Source organism: Lithobates pipiens, unplaced genomic scaffold, assembly GCF_037356315.1.
Source record: "Lithobates pipiens isolate NorthernLeopardFrog02 unplaced genomic scaffold, aLitPip1_a1.2 Scaffold_19, whole genome shotgun sequence".
NCBI classification, from domain to species: domain Eukaryota; kingdom Metazoa; phylum Chordata; class Amphibia; order Anura; family Ranidae; genus Lithobates; species Lithobates pipiens.
The window spans coordinates 438,803,354-438,822,738 of record NW_027507764.1 but is presented as its reverse complement, the minus strand read 5'-3'; the positions used below and the strand labels follow the sequence as shown (position 1 = coordinate 438,822,738).

The 19,385-nt window shown below is 43.2% G+C and overlaps 1 protein-coding gene across 5 annotated transcripts in view; it reads left to right on the top strand.

Annotated features, from left to right (window-relative positions):
- Positions 1-19,385, top strand: part of PRKDC (protein kinase, DNA-activated, catalytic subunit) — a 794,135-nt gene that overhangs the window by 346,800 nt on the left and 427,950 nt on the right. For all 5 annotated transcript variants that reach the window (XR_013277654.1, XR_013277655.1, XM_077492661.1 and 2 more), the window contains exon 41: positions 7,625-7,832. Coding sequence is in view for 3 of the 5 variants with exons in the window: in XM_077492661.1 (XP_077348787.1) it covers positions 7,625-7,832 (208 nt within the window). In the remaining 2 variants the exon portion in view is untranslated. The remainder of the gene's footprint in view (positions 1-7,624; positions 7,833-19,385) is intronic.

Below are 19,385 nucleotides of genomic sequence, written 5' to 3'. Positions count from 1 at the left end.
TTTAATTAAAGGCTGTTACCTGGATCTGAAAAATTTGACCATTGTCAGCTGGCTTCGTGTAAGGGGGCATTATTGTTCAGATCTACTCTGTTTCATCATAAGCTTGGTCTCTTGACTTCAGCTCTCCTGGAGGGATGATTTAATCAGCCTGGCTATATGAAAAAATATATAATAATTTTATGCGTCTCGGCCATGACAGCCGGCGTCCCAATACTTTTGGTAATATAGCACGTATGTATGTTAACCTAAGTAAATACCAGCTCTGATTTATTTTTATTTTTTTAAGTAGATGGATGATAAATGATTTAGTTTATGCAGATGTACTGTATGTAGGTCTCAAAGGAGTACATTTTTAGCCCCCCTACATAACCACAGTAAAACCTTTGTTTTTAAAGAAACTTGGTTCAAATTCTTGATCCAACACCTTGATTTATTTATTAGTCATATGTTATTCTAGCAGTTGCTTACTGCTTGGAAATTTGCTGAATGTTAGACCTTCATTATGTAGAAAATCTGCAATTCCCTGCAAAAAAAAGCTGAAGTTTTAGGTTTGGCTTACAGCAACAGTTATTTGACTGGGCCACTGAAATGAGAGCAAAGATAGAAAAATTGCATGAGTAGTTCACAGTTCTACCAGGGTAAATGAATACTAATTCACCAAAACCCAGAAAAAGGCTCTATGAAATTTAGAGCAAAATGTAATTTTCTACTCTCAAATTAAACAATATTCTTAGTATAATACTATAGGCAACACTCCATTTTTCTGTCAGTTTTTTTTTTCCACCAGCTTTTCAGGTCTCCTGAAAAGTAATGTTTTTGATATAGAGATGCAATGAAGGGTATTTTTGCTTGAATATATATATATATATATATATATATATATATATATATATATATATATATATATATATATATATATATATAATATTTACACAAGCAAATTACTTATTCATTATTATATATGCATACACACGAGTGTACTTCGTATTCAATGTATTTTAACAGTTTTAATAAGGGCTCAAGCAGACCTTTGTTTGACCCTTTCAAACTTAATTTAATGTTCTGTACATAACTTTCCCGTATTCCACATAATTATTTGAACCACCTGTTTTTCTCATCTTTGACGGTGCTTATCATATCTTATAATTTATGTGCTGTCAAGTGTTTTCTTTTCTAATAAGTGCTTACTTAAAAACTAAAACAATGAACTTTCACCCAGTAAACTATATTATAGAAAGAATGAGAAAGAAGAAGAGAGGTCATCTAAAGTTCAACTTTTAAAATTAAATCTTTCTAAATCTATGGAAATCACAGTATACTTTATTAAAGAATAATAATTGTTGCTTTACATATTGAATAATAATATTGATAAGACCACTAGTATATAATAAAATGAATAAGAATATGAATATCATAATATATATATATATTGGTTAATATGAAATTTACTACATTGTACACTCCCTTACTAAATTGGTTCATTCAACATTTTTGCTGATTGTAGCGCTGTCTTTTGATGAACCCACCTCTGGTTTGATATCACTAAAGCTTCCCCCATCTGGGGATGCTTTTCCTATTCATTTATGGCTAAAAAAAGCTGAGCTAGACAGAATGGAAACACCCAGATAAGCATTTTTTTCCTCCAAAAAAGTTTTCTACACTGCATACTATGGAGGAGGAATTGTATAAGAAATGGGGGGTTGCTGCAATCACCTTTTGTGAACAAAAATCTCACTTGTCCAGCGGATAATGCGCAGATGTTAAAGGATCCAACAGATAAAAAATTGGAATTTCTTTTTAAGAACATGCCTCTGGCAAGTTCAGTAGCGCAGCCAGTTCTTGCAGCAATTGGTGTATCTCAGTCCATAAAGGATCAGTTTGTGGAGATATTTAAGATTCTTCCTGATCAGCAGGCCCAGCAATGGGCTGGCATATCAAATGCACTATGTTTTACGGTGGACGCTATGTAAGATTCTATCATTCAAGCCTCACAGCTTATGTTAGTACTAGTGCATACTCAGAGTCCTGTGGCTGAAGAATTGGTCAGCCGAAGCACCATGTAAGAAGCTTTTGACCAGTTTCCCATTTCATGGTGAACGGTTATTTATGGACAATATGGATAAATACATCCAAAGAATCTCTAATGGGAAAAGCTCTCTTTTACCGTTAAAGAAGAAGTTTAAAAATTTCTGATTTTTAAGCGTGCTTCCTCTCCAGTGCCAGGGGCCTTTGCCTTTAGGCAGTCTGGACGGCCACCACTGTCAGGATCAAGGGCAGCCCCAGGGCCAAAAGAGGACTTGGGTCGGAAAGCCTGCAAAGCAGAATGCTAAAGCCTCCTTATGAAGGCTCGCCCCCCGCTCACTCGTGTGGGAAGAAGGCTTCTGCAATTTTCAAAGATCTGGCAGGAATGTCAAGACAGATGGGTGGCTTCCTCAGTTTCTCTAGGTTACAAACTAGAGTTCCGAGAATTCCCATCTCCTCATTTTCAAAAATCAAATGTTCCCAGAGACAAGGAAGCCTCTCTTTTTAGCTCTGGATCGTCTCTTATCCCAGGAGGTGATATCATAGTTTCCCTTAGAGGAACAGGGCTTAGGGTATAATTCAAACCTTTTCTCGGTTCCAAAACCAAACATCATTTTCAATTTGTGGCTCTGCCATTCGGTCTAGCCACTGCACCGCTGGTGTTCACAAAGATTCTGGCACCTCCTTTAGCCAGGTTAAGGGCTCAGGACATAACTGTCCTAGCCTATTTAGACATTCTACTTTTAGTAGATCAATCAGTCTCTAGTCTAAACCTAAGTTTAAAGTGGTTCTGCACCTAAAATAAAAATATTAAAAGCCAGCAGCTACTAATATTGCAGCTGCTGACTTTTAATAAAATCGCATTTACCTGTCCCAGGGTCCAGCGATGTCGGCGGCAGATGACGAGCGATCGCTCATCTCAGTGCTGCCTCCGGCGCCATCCTCTGTCAGGGAATCGGGAAGTGAAGCATTACAGCTTCACTGCCCGGTTCCCTACTGCGCATGCGCGAGTCGCGCTGCGCATCTCTTATGGTCCCCCGCTGTGTCTCTGGGAACTGTGTGTTTCCCAGAACACAACGGGGTGGGGGGGCGGGGCGTCTGCGGGGGTCTGCGGTGGTCTGGCCGGAAGTGGGTGCAGTTACCTGGATTATCCAGGTAACTGCACCCCCCTCCCCCCGAAAGGTGCCGATTGTGGCACCGGAGGGGGGGAGGGATCAGATTAGCGGAACTTCCCCTTTAGGGTGAAGAACCGCTTTAATCTCAGCTGTAAACTACCTGGAATTTCTGAATTGGATACTCAACCTAGAAAAATCTTCCTTAAAACCATCAAGGAGATTACAGTACTTGGGGGCTAGTCTTAGATACCGTACAGAAGAAGGTATTCTTACCCCAGGCAAGAATCGGCTCCATAAAAGGACTGATTAAACTTGTCAAAGCAAAGAGAAATCTTTCCGTTCAGCTGTGCATGAAGTTGTTAGGGAAGATGGTGGCCTCCTTCTAGGCTGTCCCTTATGCGCAGTTTCATTCAAGACTGCTCCAAAACCCCATTCTGTCGGCCTGGAACAAGAAGGTTCACGCTTTGGACTTTAGAATGTGCTTATCCCCCGAGGGGCGTCAGAGCCTCAATTTGTGGTTGATATCCAGCAACCTCCAAAAAGGGAAATCCTTTTTACCTGTATCCTGGAAAATGGTAACAACGGATTCCAGCTTTCTAGGCTGGGGATCAGTCCTGGAAGAAGCTTCTGTCCAGGGTTAATTGTCCAAGTCAGAAAGGACCTTGCCCATCAACATTCTAGAGATTCGGGCAGTACATCTGGCCCTAGAATCTTGGATGCTCAGGCTATGGGATTGTCATGTCAGGAGTCAATCCAACAATGCACGGCTGTGGCTTACATCAATCACCAGGGGGGCACAAGAAGTTGTGCAGCCCAAAAAGAGGTGAATCATGTTCTAGCTTGGGCAGAAAGCAGCATTCCTTGCCTATCGGCGATTTTTATTCCAAGGGTAGAAAATTGCCAGGCGGACTACTTGAGTTGCCAACAGTTATTTCCAGGAGAATGGTCCCTTCACCCCGACCTCTTTCTATCGATAGGTCAAAGATTTGTTATTTCCGGACGTGGATCTGTTCACGTCCAGATTCAACAACAAAGTCGACAACTTTGTGTCAAGGATGAGTGATCCCCTAAGCGTCCCTAAGCGTGCAGAACAGACGCCTTGGTCTTCCCATGGGATCAGTTTTCACTGATCTGTGCATTTCCTCTGGTTCTGCTACTTCCGCGCCTTCTCCGCAGGAATGAAAGGATGTGATTCTGGTGGCCCAGAAGATCTTGGTTTGCCCTTGGACCCTGCCGTTGTGGCCAGACCTTCTTGCGAAAGGTTCCAGTATTCCATCCTACTTTACAAATGCTACATTTAATGGTTTGGCTATTGAACCCCACATTCTAAAGAACTGTGTGTTATCACCTTCATTAGTGTCTACTTTGGTTAATGCTAGGAAGCCGGCCTCCAGATTCATTTTACTATAGAGTCTGGAAGGCATATATTTCCTGGTGTGGATCCAGGGGTTGGCACCCCAGGAAGTGTCATAGGTAGGATCCTTGAATTCCTCCAAATGGGATTGGAAATTAAGCTGGCCTTGAGTACTATCAAGGGCCAGGTCTCGGCCTTATCAGTGTTTTTCCAATGGCCTCTTGCATCTCACTCTCTGGTGCATAGTTTTTTTCAGGGGTTAACACAAATCAATCCCCCTGTCAGGACACCTCTAAATCCTTGGGATTTGAATTTAGTCTCGTCGGCTTTACAGAATCAGTCTTTTGAGCCTATACAGGAAATTCCCTTGGTTCTTTTGACAAGTAAAGTATTCTTTTTGGTTGCCATATCCTCTGCTAGAAGAGTAATCGGCGGCTCTATCTTGTAAAGAGCCATATTTGATCACGCATAAGGATAAGGTGGTCTTGCGTCCTCATCCTGAATTTCTACCAAAGGTGGTGACAGGTTTTCTATCGAACCAGGATATTATTCTACCTTCTTTCTTCCCAGAGCCTCGATCTAGGGAAGAGAAGGCACTACATTCCCTTGATGTAGTAAGAGCGATCAAAGTCTATTTAAAGGCAACAGCTCAGGTTCGGAAAACAGATGTTTTGTTTGTACTGCCAGAAGGTCCTAAAAGGGGACAGGCAGCATCAAAATCTACTATTTCCAAATGGATTTGTCAAGTGATTGTATAAGCTTATGGTCTAAAGAAGAAAATTCCTCCTTTTCGTGTTAAAGCACACCCCACCAGGGCTGTTAGTGCCTCTTGGGCGGTGCATCATCAGGCCTCTATGGCTCAGATCTGCAAGGCCGCAATTTGGTCTTCAGTTCATACATTTACCAGATTCTATCAAATCGATGTTAAAGGTCATGAGGATGCCTTTGGGCATAGTGTGCTGCAGTATAAGTCCTCTAGCCTCTTAATGCCCTACTTTTTTGTTGTCTGCCTCCCTTCAGTTGCCATTGCTATGGGACATCCCACACAATAACTACTATGGCTGTGTCCCCTAATGTATGAAAAGAAAACATGATTTTTAAAACAGCTTACCTGTAAAATCCTTTTCTTTGAGGTACATCAGGGGACACAGAGGGTCTCTCCCTTCTTTGGTATACACGTGTATTGCTTGGCTACAAAACTGAAGTTCTCCCAGTAATGGGAGGGGTTATATAGGGAGTGAGCTTCTTGTCTTAGGGCGTGCCAGTGTCCATCACCTAAAGGTGGCTTATTAACCCACATAGTAACTACTATGGCTCTGTGTTCCCTGATGTACCTCAAAGAAAATGATTTTTACAGGTAAGCTGTTTTAAAAATCTAGTTTTCTCTTCAAAACTGGCTTAAAGGAGAAGTTTGGGAATGCAAAAATAGGTAGTACATGGTGCCATCATACCTGCATTGCAGAATATCCTTTTGAAGTGTCCAGAATCAGCCTCTAACGGTTATTTCTCAGTTCAAAAGTTTGCAGGGGGTGGATACAGCTTCAGAATTCAGCCTCTCCTTCATTCCCTCCCTCTGGAGGATATGTGGTTTGTGGCTGCTATCTAGAATGACGAACACGTTCTTCACATGTCTCTGTTTCCATAGCAGTGTGTCTCCAGCTAAAACCCGGAAGCAGATACAGTGTGATACAAGCAGTGACGTCTCCTCACCTTTCTCTGGCTGTTATCTGCAAGCTTTCCTCTCCCCTGGGCTTTCAGGTTCTTTCCTGTGTCCTCTGAATCCCCCCCCCCCCTTTACTCATTCATTCAATGTTCATGTCAGCATCTCCTCCAGCCAATGGGGGAGGGGAGATTGTCACTGAAAACTTCTATGAACACAGGTAATCTCTCTACACATAGCAATTTGTTGTATCGGTAGAGTAGACATGGTGAGGAGCACAGTGACCTGTGCCTGTTCTCTGAAATGTACACAGTGCTATATGCGTATAGAACACACCTGTGTACAGTACATAGGAGAGGGAGACTGACTCCCCACATCTAAAGTGACCCTGATATGTCCCCAGAGTCTCCTTTATTTACATACAAATCATCCCTCTGTCACTGATGTCAAACCCCCCAGCCACCATCCCTATCCCCCCAGCCCCTGTACTGTTATACAGTTCCATCATCCCAAGTTCCATCACATGCCGTGATACACAGTCCCATCATCCCCATCCCCTGTACTCCTATATAATCCCATTATCCCCATCCCCTGTACTCCTATACAGTCCCATCATCCCCATCCTCGTACGGCATGTGATGGCACTGTACGGCATTTGATGGCACTGTACGGCATTTGATGGCACTGTACGGCATTTGATGGCACTGTACGGCATGTGATGGCACTGTACGGCATGTGATGGCACTGTACGGCATGTGATGACTGTACGGCATGTGATGGCACTGTACGGCATGTGATCCTGTAATACTCTATTTAAAATGAAGGTAATGTTATTACTATAGAGGTACTAGGTAATACACCAATTATGGGGGAGCAAAGTTCTGTCCATGTCTGAGGAACTCTGGTGTTCAATATGAAAATACAAGTAGATGTGAATGGAAGGTTTCATTGTCTCATATAAAAATCCAGATAGGCAGTTAAAGTATTAATTCACAGTGTTAGCTCTGATTTTATTTAATTTTACTATACCAGTAATGCATACTCTGGTAGATAGAAATATGTAGAGGACATTTGCATACACAGCACTATCAGTGACTTATCCTACCTTAGTCACTGACTGAAATGCTCTTATCTCTGCCGATTCTTCTGACCATTGAAACATGCTGCGCTTGAGGGAGGGGGAGCAGCTAAACTCTGTGAAGTCTCGGGAGCGAGCAGAGAGAGGACATCCATGAAGCAAAATGGCAGGAAAGTGGGTGGATCCAGACTCCAGAGCCAGACCATTGTTGGTATTGCACTGTATGAAAGTCTGTAGACCCTCCCACAGGTATTTAGCTTGATTTTAACAGAATTGGGCCACTTCTGAGAGGGCTGGAAGGATTTATAGAGATCAGCAGCTCACATAAAATTGATGTAAGCAGAAAAAAAAGGAAACCCATACTTCTCTTTTAAAATACTTTTCTTTTGCCTAAGGAGTAACTGTGACGGACAAGTAATCCTTATGAATACTTTGCATGAAATGTTTACCAGTGAAAATCTGTTGTCAAATACAACCAGGCAGGCTATAATTGACAGATGCCTCCTAACACTCCTGTGGAACTGCAGCCTTGATGCTATGAGAGAGTTCTTCTGCAAAATCATTACTTTCTCAGTGGATACACTCAAAAGTAAATTTACCAAGGTAAATGTTATTTTATGAAGATGTTTTAAACCTTCTTTCTCTTAATACTTAAAAGAAAAATTGCTCACCTTACCCATATGCTCATATGTACTTATATATTAAGCAATCCCTTTAGTCTTTTTAACATTTTATAAAAAGGAAATTTTCATATACATATAGAAATTAACACAGGCATCTTGTTGCACTTAATTTTAAGCAGGAGTTTTTGTTTTACAGGAAAATCTCACTTTCAGATATTGTGCACTCATTCTGTTTCCTCTTTTAGGCCTGGTTCTCACCTATGCATTTTTTGTTGCATTTTGCAGAAATGCACTACAATTCATTTATTTGGTTTTCTGGACACATTCACATCTATGCTTTATTCAGGCCCTGTATTTTTGGAAAGGGTCAGGGACTTTTTTTAAAGGCCAAACTGTGCTTTTTTTGATTCAATAGACTTTAATGGAGAAGCTGTAGAAAAGCATGTAGTGCATTTTTGCCGTGATTTTGTGTTTTCAGTTTTTTTACTTTAAAAATTTTTTTTATTTATGGTCGGCATAAAAAAACAGCCTTATGGCAACAATATTGCATTGTCAAGAATAACACACATAGTATGTTTCCAGCATTAAAGATAATAGTTACAACAATGCAGGCGAACAAGAGATGGACTAATTTTAATACCAAGAGCCCTTAACTGGAACTCAAAGATGTATGGGTTATTATTATTGATGGACATAACTGCTGATACATAACAAGTCATTTGTAAGGTATTCCTAATTGGTACAGAATATCATTGGTCACCATAAATATCACAGCATCAAAGACCGTATCATGAGTGTCGAAAGGGGACCTAAAAGGTCCATTGAAAATAAAGGGGATGGAAAAAGGGAATCAGAAGAAATAAGAACCCGGAGAGCACAAGGAGACCTAGGTTGGAGAGGGAGTTAGTGTAATAGGAAGTGAGTCCCGCCTTTGTACCACCCCAGGAGTCATGGACAGAGGTACAAGTATATAGGTCGCCGAAGGTTCCCAGACCCAAATGGCTTACTGCGATCGTTAACAATCCCTGCAATCTTTTCATGTACCATGATCCAAGAGAGTTTGTTTCAATCGCCTAAATGATACTGAGGGTGTCTTCCATGCTCCTACTATAACAATCTTTATCGCTAGCAAAATAAAGAAAATGTTACGTTTCAGTGGACGTGGCCAGCCCCAAGGCAACTCATTAAGTAAGGCTAGATAAGTTTGTTGCTCAATAGAGTGTCCCGTTATTTTACAGAGCATTAAAAAAAGAGAAGGTCCTAATTTTTGGACACTCCCACCAAATGTGAAGTTCGGAGCCTTGCAAATTGCAGCCCCTGAAGCATTCTGCGGTGGCCGTGCCATACATCCTAGCTAGGCGTGTATGGACCAAATACCGTCTGGTCAATACTTTCACACTGGCTTCTATCAGGGAGACATTCAAGATGCCTTTGTAGGCAAACTGAAGTCTAGAACACCAAGATTCCAGGTCCTCGGCACGGTCAAGCTCCCTTTTCCAGGTCAGCATGCATGGTTGTTTCTGAGGTGGATAGAGCAGCGACTCGTATAACATAGCAATACCCACTCTAGAACCCTGATCTTTAGTGCACAATTGCTGTTAGAGAGAGAGGCTTCCCTGAAGGCCATATTGACTGCAAAAAATTAGCTATTTGATAAAAACTGAACCGTTCTGCTGGCGGCATCTCCAGGACAGAGGAGCAAAATGGGAAAGAGTAAGCGGACCGCGGTGAGTGAAAAAGTGACCGATGTGATATAGGCCCTTCTCCGTCCACCACCTGAATGCCTTAATGTCCATACCAGGGGGAAAATCAGGGTTATGAAAAATATGAGCCAGAGGTGTAAATGTGGAGGTCAGCAAGGGGCCAGAATGCACTTGATCCCACATGGCAAACGAGTGGAATAGTGTGAGGGACTGTATTAGGAGTCCTTTCTTTGATGGGACACCATAGGAGGAAATCGATTGTGATGGACGGAATAGCCTAATGTTCCATTGGGACCCAGTCAGGTCTCTCGTGGCGAAAGTAGGCGGTCGACAGTTGCAGTATTTGCGCTACCTTATAGTAGGCATAGAAATTGGGAACACCAAGACCCCCCCCCCGATTGGGGAGCAAACAAAGTGGATTGAGCTAATCTATGGCCTTTAGTGCCCCATATACACTTTATCACTTTAGCCTAAAAGCGGTAAAGGTCCAGCCTAGAGGCCTTTAACGTCAAAGACCGGAATAAATATAAAAGTTTAGGCAAAAGGGTAATTTTGATTGCATGAATTCCACCAAGCCACAAGATATTACACAAGGCCCAACTAGAGAGTAATCGTTCCAGGGGTCTAAAACAGGAAGGATAATTAACCTCATATAGTGATAAGCAGGAGGGAGAGGGATTAATCCCTAAATATGGAAGGGCTACCTCGTGCCATTGAAATGGGAAGGATTCCCTCATACGTGAGAGCAGTGAGGCAGGAACATTAATATTCATAGCCGAAGATTTTTTCTCGTTCACTGAGCCCAGAGATCTTGCCAAAGTTATGCAAAGTCTGAACAATGTTTGCGAGTGAGGTAAGGGGGGAGGTCACAAATGATAGCATATCGCACACTTATATGTATGGGTACCACATAGCACTCCTTTAATATTCGGGTCCTCCCGTATCGCCACAGCCAGTTTTGATTGCAATCACGAAAAGCAGTGGTGACAGCGGGCACCCCTGTCCCATACCACATTCAGTAGTGATGGAACAGAATTGTATGCCAACAACTTAACCCTTGCTTGTGGGCGGCAGTAGAGTGATCCCAAAATGCCTAAAAAGGAGGACCGAAGCCCCAGGTCTCCAAGACCTGAAACATGTACGTCCAGGACATGGAATCAAAAGCTTTTTGCAAGTATAAGGACAGGAGGAGCCCCCTTGAGAGATGCCCCACAGCCCATCCCAACCGCAGAAGCGTAATAACGTCCACTGCTCTTCCTATCTGATCTGGCCTCTGACGACCTGGGATGACACCCACCTGATCTCTATGTACATAAGAACTGATAAAGAATGAAAGTCTGTTAGCCAATACATTGGGGAATAGTTTAAGATCATTATCCATAAGTGAAATGGGCCGGTAGTTTTTAACCTCCCCGTATCCTTATTGGGCTTTGGAATAACTGATATATATGATATATGCGAGGTGGGGTCCAAGGCGGCCCTATCCCGTAAAGCATTAAAATACCGAACCAGATGAGGAACCAAATAATCTTGGAACTTGTGATAGTATAGAGCTGGAAAGCTGTCCAGACCTGGAGAAGAACCTGTCTTTGAGGATTTAATGGCATCTATAATCTCCCGTGATGTAAAAGGGGCCTCCATATGTCCTCTGTGCATCACAGAAATCTTAGGACGCGAAATACCCTGCAGGTCCTGTGCACAGGATTGAAGATCCTCCCCTCCCGGGGTTTTGTATAGGGAGGCTTAGAAGCCTCTGAAGGCTTCCAACAATTTACGTGGATTTTGAGACTGTGTGCCATCTGAGCAGCGCACCTTGAGCACTGCAAAGGTGCGTATGCGTGGATTCAAGTTATGTGCTAAAAGTGCCCCTATCTTGTCTTTGTGCATGTAAAATTTATTAGAGGCCCAATGTATACTCTTTTCCGCCTTCGTTGTTGAGGACAAATTCAGCTCCAATCGAATCTGCTCAATTCACTGAAGTAGCGAGTTGTCTGAGGAACGCTTATGACATTTAAGCAGAAATTGTAATTCATCATAGAGCGCTTGGATTTGTGCTTTGCGAGTTTTCTGAAGCTGGGAGGATAACTGAATCAGTTTTCCACACAGCACAGCTTTATGTGCTGCCCAGACCATTACAGGGGAGACATCTTCAGTTAAATTTTCATTAAAATATTGTTTCAGACCTATCCTCACACCAGCTGGGATCCGACAATGGAGATTAGTTGAGCCTCCACTGTTGGGAACGCAGGGGGATTGATAGAGTAGACAATGTTACAGAAACCATAGAATGATCTGACCATGCTATAGTCTTAATGACAGACTTGTGAATACTGGGCACCAAAGAGGGCGAGACAAAAATATGGTCAATACGAGAATAAATGGAGTGTGGGGCCGAGAAAAACGTATAGTCTCTCACAGATAACTTGTCCCTCCAAGTATGGGGTCAAGACACAGAGCAATTTAGTAAAAAAGGTAGCTTGACCGACATTGGGGGCATACGAAGAGATAATGGAGCTGAGTTGTTCCCCCACTAACCCTTTAACCAAAATAAACCTCCCTTCTTTCCCTGATTTCCTGTTTAAGGGTGAAGCAGATACATTTTGAGAAACAGATGGCCATTTGTCATTTGCATTTGCTAGAAAGAAGACTGGGTATTGTTTGTGAAGGAAGGAGGGCTGGTAGGACTTGAGGAATGAGTTTCCTGAAGCAGCAAAATGTCCACTCTACAACTTTCTGATGTTTGATAGAGAAATTGAGGCCTTGGGTGTTGTGGGAGATCACCCTACGGGGGAGTGTTGTGGATCTAAGGGTGCCCATGATGTGAAATAAGAAAATAAATACTATAACACTTGTTGCCACACACCACTTCCCAAAGAGCAAGCTCCAACACCGCATGGGCAACAGATCTCCATGATATGGAGCAGCCAGGCTGAAACCAAAGTCTCCAGGGCAAAAAGGATAAAGTATAGATATACAAAGTTAGAAGAAAGAAGAGAATAAAAAGAGCATATACACAAATCCCACAGCCAGAGGACACAGTAGAGTCCAGAGACTGGGGCAAAAAGGATTAGCGCTCTGAACCGGCATGGTGCAAAGGTCGAGCCAAAAGCCTGAATCATCAGGGAGTCGGCTTGAGTGAGTGGGCACAACCACCCAACCAGGCCTGTGCGCAAGTAAACATCTACAACATGGAACAAAGTAAGCACATAGGGTATTTCTTTCTCGTACATCATGGGACACAGAGACTCGGTAATTACTGATGGGTTATAGGGTATCGCTAGGTGATTGGACACTGGCAAACCCTAGGCAGGAAGTTCAATCCCCCATATAACCCCTCCCCCTACTGGAGGTACCTCAGTTTTTTTCGCTAGTGTCTTAGATGTTGGTCACAAGTAAAGATGTGCTGTGCTGAGCTCTGCTGGAATATCCTTACTGGGGCCAGCTTTGCAACCGGATCCAATCAAAGTGTCTTTTCCAGACTGAATTGATGATACCCGGGCCTCATGTCCGAAGAAACAAGGTTTTACCTGTAACGCTTCTCTTTTTAGAGAGCTGGACCCTGTGACCCAGTATTTGTTTTTTTCAGCCATATTCCTGGCGGGGTGCTTTACAGGCCCAGATCTGCGGATCCCCCTATTCAAGGGGACCCCAGTCTCTGAATGTTTTTTTCCTAACGGAGCCCACCGTGAGAGGTGAAGATTGGGTCTGTTATTCAAACCCTGCAGCTGAATAAGGTAAGGGAGACTCCTCAAGAATTTTTCTAATTCTAGTAGGTTTTCTCCTTTTAAGTAAATGTATGCTATGCCTATAGTCGCCACCGGGGGCTGCCAAGAGCACATACCATTCATGCCTGATCTGTCTGCTTGGTGTCCACGCTCTATGCTCCTCCAGCCATGCTCCAGGAAGGATGAAGGCAAGGGCTTTGTTTTCCTTCTGGGATTCTCCCTCCATGGATTAGGGGACTGAGACAGGCCTGGGCAGAGAGCGGTAACATACCGCACCACCCGCCGCCGTCAACCGCCGCCATTATTGCGGGTTCACGTCCACCGGCCCTTCTCTTTCCTCTGCCCCAGCCTCCTCTCCATGCTTGTCAGCAGGGTTAGAGCTTCTGCTCGCGCGGGAAACACTAGTTTTTAAAATAACAAGGGGGGGGGGCGGAGCACTAGGCTACACAGGCTTTAAAGTGCACTCTTTTTCAGATGCACACAGCCTATGGAGCGACACAGAGCTGACAGACGCATGTGAGTGTGGAGGACACAGGCATTCCCAGGAGGCAGAATTTACTTAGGCATTAGACTGAGTCTTGGTAGCAGCGGCAGTTGCTGAACTACAGTGCTCAGCAGTCAGTGCATTTTTTTTGTGGTACCTCTACCTTTTGTTGCTTTGCACTTTGGGTAGAAGAGGTACAAGTACCCCGAAGAATAGGGGCTCAAAGGGGTCTCCTTTAGGCTTGGAGGACCCCGCTCTGCAGTACCTCCCCCCCCCCCCTGCAGGACCCGGGGAGGCTGGCCAGGGAGAGCTTTTTCTGGCACTTCAGCCCCTGTATACATAGGAGTTTTTTTTCCTCAACCATAAACAGTTTAGAGGAAAGATTAGTGGCCTTAATCGCATCTTCACTCAGTGGAAGAAAACGCACTAGGCCCCTCTCTGTCACCCAGGACCCTCAGAGTGAGGAACTCTGGGATAAAGGAGAGGAATCCCCCTCAGAGGATCGGGAGGGGACTGATGATTCCACTTCTGATGAATCTAGTGGAGAAGGGCCCTCTTCAGCTTCTCAGGATGAGAAGATGTTGGTGCAAATTCTTGCTGGATTGGTCCATTCCACATTTAAGTTACCCGTACCTGAGTCAGTTATAGAACCCACTTCTTCTCTGGGTTCACTGAAACTTCCTCAAACTGCACATGCCTTTCCTGTTCATGGTTTACTGGAAAAGCTTATCTATTCTGAGTGGGATCACCCAGATAAACATTTTTTTCTTCTTGTTTTCTACACTTTATCCTATGGAGGAAAAATTTTCTAAGATGTGGATGTGCTATCAGAGATTCTATCTTCAGACCTCTCGCCGTACGCTTGGGTTGGTACACACTATACCCTTTCATGGTGCAAAACTGTTTGGAGAGGATTTGGACAATTATATCCAAGGGATCTCAAGTGGGAAAATCACCCTTTTACCAGTCAAGAAAAGGAGTAAACGTGCCTCCTTTAAACAGGTGCTTTCTCCAGTGCCAGGGTCATCAGCCTCCAGGCAGTCACGATGGCCTCCCCCGTCAGGCTCAAAGGTTAAAACTCAGAGTCAACCCCAGGGACAAAAGAAGTCCTGGGGGAGAAGGTCTTCAAGACAAAATGCTAAGACCTCCTTATGAAGGGGTGCCCCCGCTCACTCGAGTGGAGGGAAGACTGCTAAAGTTCACAGGGCTCTGGCAGGAGGAATTTCGGGACAAATGGGTGGTCCCCACAATAACTCTAGGTTACAAACTAGAATTCCAAGAATTCCCTTCTCCTCGTTTCCTCAGATCAAATGTACCCAGAGAAAAAGAAGTCTCTCCTTCTAGCATTGGAGCGACTATTGTTGCAAAAAGTTATCATGATAGTTCCCATGCAAGAGCAGGGAATGGGATTTTATTCAAACCTTTTCATGGTATCAAAGCCAAACGGAGATGTCAGACCCATTCTAGATCTCAAAGATCTAAACCGATTTCTAAAGAATATGGTCCTTAAAAAAAAAAAAGGTTAAAACTGGTTTGGTTTGATGTGGGCAGCACTTCCATTTTTTTCCCTTTTTATTGTACATTAAATATTTGTATCCAACAGCAGGAAGACCTTCTACCCACACAGGTGCCTCATCTATGTCACCATAGGAGCCTGAGAGCATGGCACGGTGAACGGCTATTCTTTAATTCTCATTAAACTTTTTGCTTTCCTGGGTAAATTGCCACACAGCTATTTGCACACAAAGGGAATGATTGTTTTTGAGGTATCTTTATTAATAAATATATATGTTTTCATTTGCTGCACCAATTTACATGTGTGGACATAAACAATGCAGCTCTAGAATAGATATATTGATTTGTAATAATTCACTATGTTTGAATGGTGGTTTGGGAGCTTTGCACACTATATTGATAAACCACTTTTTTTTTTTACTTTTTACGGATTTGTGGTGTTGCGTACTAGTAAGACATTTAATGCCACACAATTTTCATATTTGAACCCCACTTTTTTAAATACACCTGGGTACTACAACTTTTATATAATTTTTTTAATAATTGTTTCATTCTATGTAGTAAGTTTAGATTGTGTTTGACTTGTTTTGATTATAGATTTAAATGACAGTGTGTGGCACAGAATTTTTTTTTTAATCATCACAAAGGTACTGCAAGAGTAATCGGAAGACTTTATATGTAATCTAAAAATACATATTCTAAAGAATCTTTCTCTTTTTTTATTTTTTATTTTATATCTTATAACAGGATGACACAAAATGACAGTGGTGTTAGTCAGTGCATTGCACACACAAATGAAGTTGATAAATTTCAACATTTGTTACTTTTACATTGTGCCTTGAGAGTGACAAGTTATCTGTAAATGTAGAGCAGATACAGATTGTATTTCATTTCGGGGGCAAAAACTTTTTTTTTTACTTTTTTAATTAAATGTTGAATGAGACCATTAAATGGAATTTTAACTAATCGTGTTATGTTCAAGAAAATAAATTTATAACCCCCCAAAAAAAATAAAATAAAAAAAGAATATGGTCCTTTTTGCATGGAATCAATCCGATCAGTAGTATCCATCCAGCAAGGAGGAGAACTTCTGGCATCAATAGACATCAAGGATGCGTACCTGCATGTACCTATTTTCCCTGCTCATCAAAAATCCCTGCGTTTCGAAAGTAGAAAAATGCCACTTTCAGTTTGTAGCTCTGCCTTTCGGGCTAGCTACTGCACCTCAGGTGTTTACAAAGATCTTGGCCTCTCCTCTGGCCAGATTAAGGGCCCAAGGTATAAGAATCATAGCATACCTAGACTACTTGCTCTTGATAAACCGGTTGGTAGCCTGCCTGGACCAAAATTTGGTCACCACAATCAAGTACCTGGAATGCCTAGGTTGGGTCCTCAACTTAAAGAAGTCTTCTTTAAAACCAGTAAGAAGACTAGAGTATTTGGGGTCTGGTCATAGATACAGCCAAGCAGAGCGTATTCCTATCCCAAGCAAAGATCAGTGCTATAAGAGAACTGATTCAGGTAGTCAGGGCAAAGAAGGGTCCTTCTATTGGTCTTTGGATGAGGTTGTTGGGGAAGATGGTGACTTAATTCGAAGCACTTCCCTACACTCCGTTTCATTCAAGGCTGCTGCAAAACAGTATCCTTGGATCAAGAAGGTTCAGGCGTGAGATTTTCCGATGCATCTGTCCCCTACAACGCGTTGGAGCCTCAGCTGGTGGTTGATACCCGAAAATCTGCGGAAAGGAAAATCATTTTTACCAGTTACCTGGACAGTGGTAGCAACAGATGCCAGTCTTTCGGGTTGGGGGGCAGTCCTGGAACAGTCGACTGTCCAAGGCAGATGGTCCAAGACCGAGAGGGCCTTACCCATCAACATTCTGGGAATCCATGCGGTGTATCTAGCCTTAAAAGCCTGGAAACTCGGGTTGCAGGGTTGCCCTGTCAGGATCCAGTCCGACAATGCCACAGCGGTGGCTTATATCAATCACCAAGGGGGCACCAAGAGTTGTGCAGCTCAGAGAGAAGTAAACCAGATCTTAATCTGGGCAGAAAAACATGTGCCATACATATCGGCAGTCTTCATTCCGGGGGGATAGAGAACTGGCAGGTGGACTACTTTAGCTGCCAGCAGTTAGTCCCAGGGCAATGGTCTGTTCACCCCGATGTCTTCTTGGCCATATGCCAGAGATGGGGGGTTTAGGATGTAGATCTCTTTGCGTCCAGGTTCAACAACAAGGTTGCAACTTTGTGTCAAGAACGAGGGATCCTCTTGCATGCGGGACAGATGCGTTTGTAACTCTGTGGCATCAGTTCTCTCCAATTTATGCATTCCCTCCTATTCTGCTACTGCCAAGACTTCTTTGCAGGATCAGGCAGGAAAAGAAGTTGGTGCTTCTGGTGGCCCCAGCATGGCCCAGAAGAGCTTGGTATGCAGAAATATTGAAAATGGCGGTAGGCTCTCCATGGACCCTACCGTCCCGTCCAGACCTGCTATCCCAGGGACCAGTATTCCATCCTACCTTACAAACGCTAAATTTAACAGTTTGGCTATTGAAACCCACATTCTGAAGAATCGTGGGCTTTTGGGCCCTGTGATATCTACCTTGATTAATGCAAGAAAGCCAGCTTCCAGAATGATTTATCACAGAGTCTGGAAAGCATGTCTCCTGGTGTGAATTCAGGGGTTGGCACCCCAGAAAATAAGTCATAAGCAGAATGGAAATTCTGCAAAATGGGTTAGAGATTAAACTGGCCTTGAGTACCATCAAGGACCAAGTCTCGGCCTTATCGGTTCTGTTTCAACGTCCACTTGCTTTGCATTATTTGGTTCGAAGCTTTATACAAGGGGTAACGCGCCTTAATCCTCCAGTTGGGGTGTCTCTGAACCCCTGGGATTTGAATTTGGTTCTGTCCGCTTTACAGAGCAGCCTTTTGAACCGATGCATCAAATTCCCTTAGTTCTGTTGACAAGGAAATTAATCTTTCTGGTGGCCATTTCTTCTGCCAGAAGATTATCAGAATTAGCGGCCCTCTCTTGTAAAGAACCGTATCTGATAATTGACAAAGATAGAGTGGTGTTAAGCCCTGCCCTCATCCTAGTTTTCTATCCAAGGTGTTCTCGGAGTTTTCATCTAAACAAAGATATTATTCTGCCTTCCTTTTTTTCCAAATACCTGCTCTATGGAAGAGAAGTCACTACATTCTTTGGATGTAGTGAGAGCAGTCAAAGCATATCTAGAACCGACTGCTCAGGTTCGCAAAATTGATGTTTTGTTCGTATTGCCAGAGGGTCCTAAGAGAGGACAGGCAGCATTGAAATCTACCATTGCTAAATGGATTTGACAAGTAATTGTTCAAGCTTATGGTTTGAAGCAAAAAATTCCGCCTTTTCAAATCAAGGCGCGCTCCACTAGAGCTATTAATGCTTCATGGGCAGTGCATCACCAGGCCTCCATGGCTCAAATCTGCAAGGCCGCAACCTGGTCATCAGTCCATACCTTCACCAAATTTTATCAGGTTAATGTGAGCAGGCATGAGGATATCGCCTTTGGGCGTAGTGTGCTGCAGGCAGCGGTATAGGGTCCTCAGGTCTGATTACACCCTATGTTGTGTGGTTCCCCTCCCCTCAGATAGCATTTCTCTGGGACATCCCATCAGTAATTACTGAGTCTCTGTGTCCCGTGATGTATGAGAAACAAAATAGGATTTTTATAACGGCTTACCTGTAAAATCCTTTTCTTTTGAGGTACATCACAGGACACAGAGGTCCCTCCCCTCTTCTAATACACTCATATTGCTTTGCTACAAAACTGAGGTACCTCCAGTAGGGGGAGAGGTTATATGGGGCATTGAACTTCCTGTCTAGGGTGTGCCAGTGTCCAATCATCTAGTGATACCCTATAGCCTATCAGTGTCCCGTGATGTACCTCAAAAGAAAAGGATTTTACAGGTAAGCTGTTATAAAAATCCTATTTTATCACCACATATAAAAATATTAAAAGGTCCATGACACTGCGTCCCTCTGGTATATGACCTCACCTGAGGAGGTCGATCTGAACAAGAATTGATAAATAAAAAAAGGGGGGGGGGACGGGTACAAAATG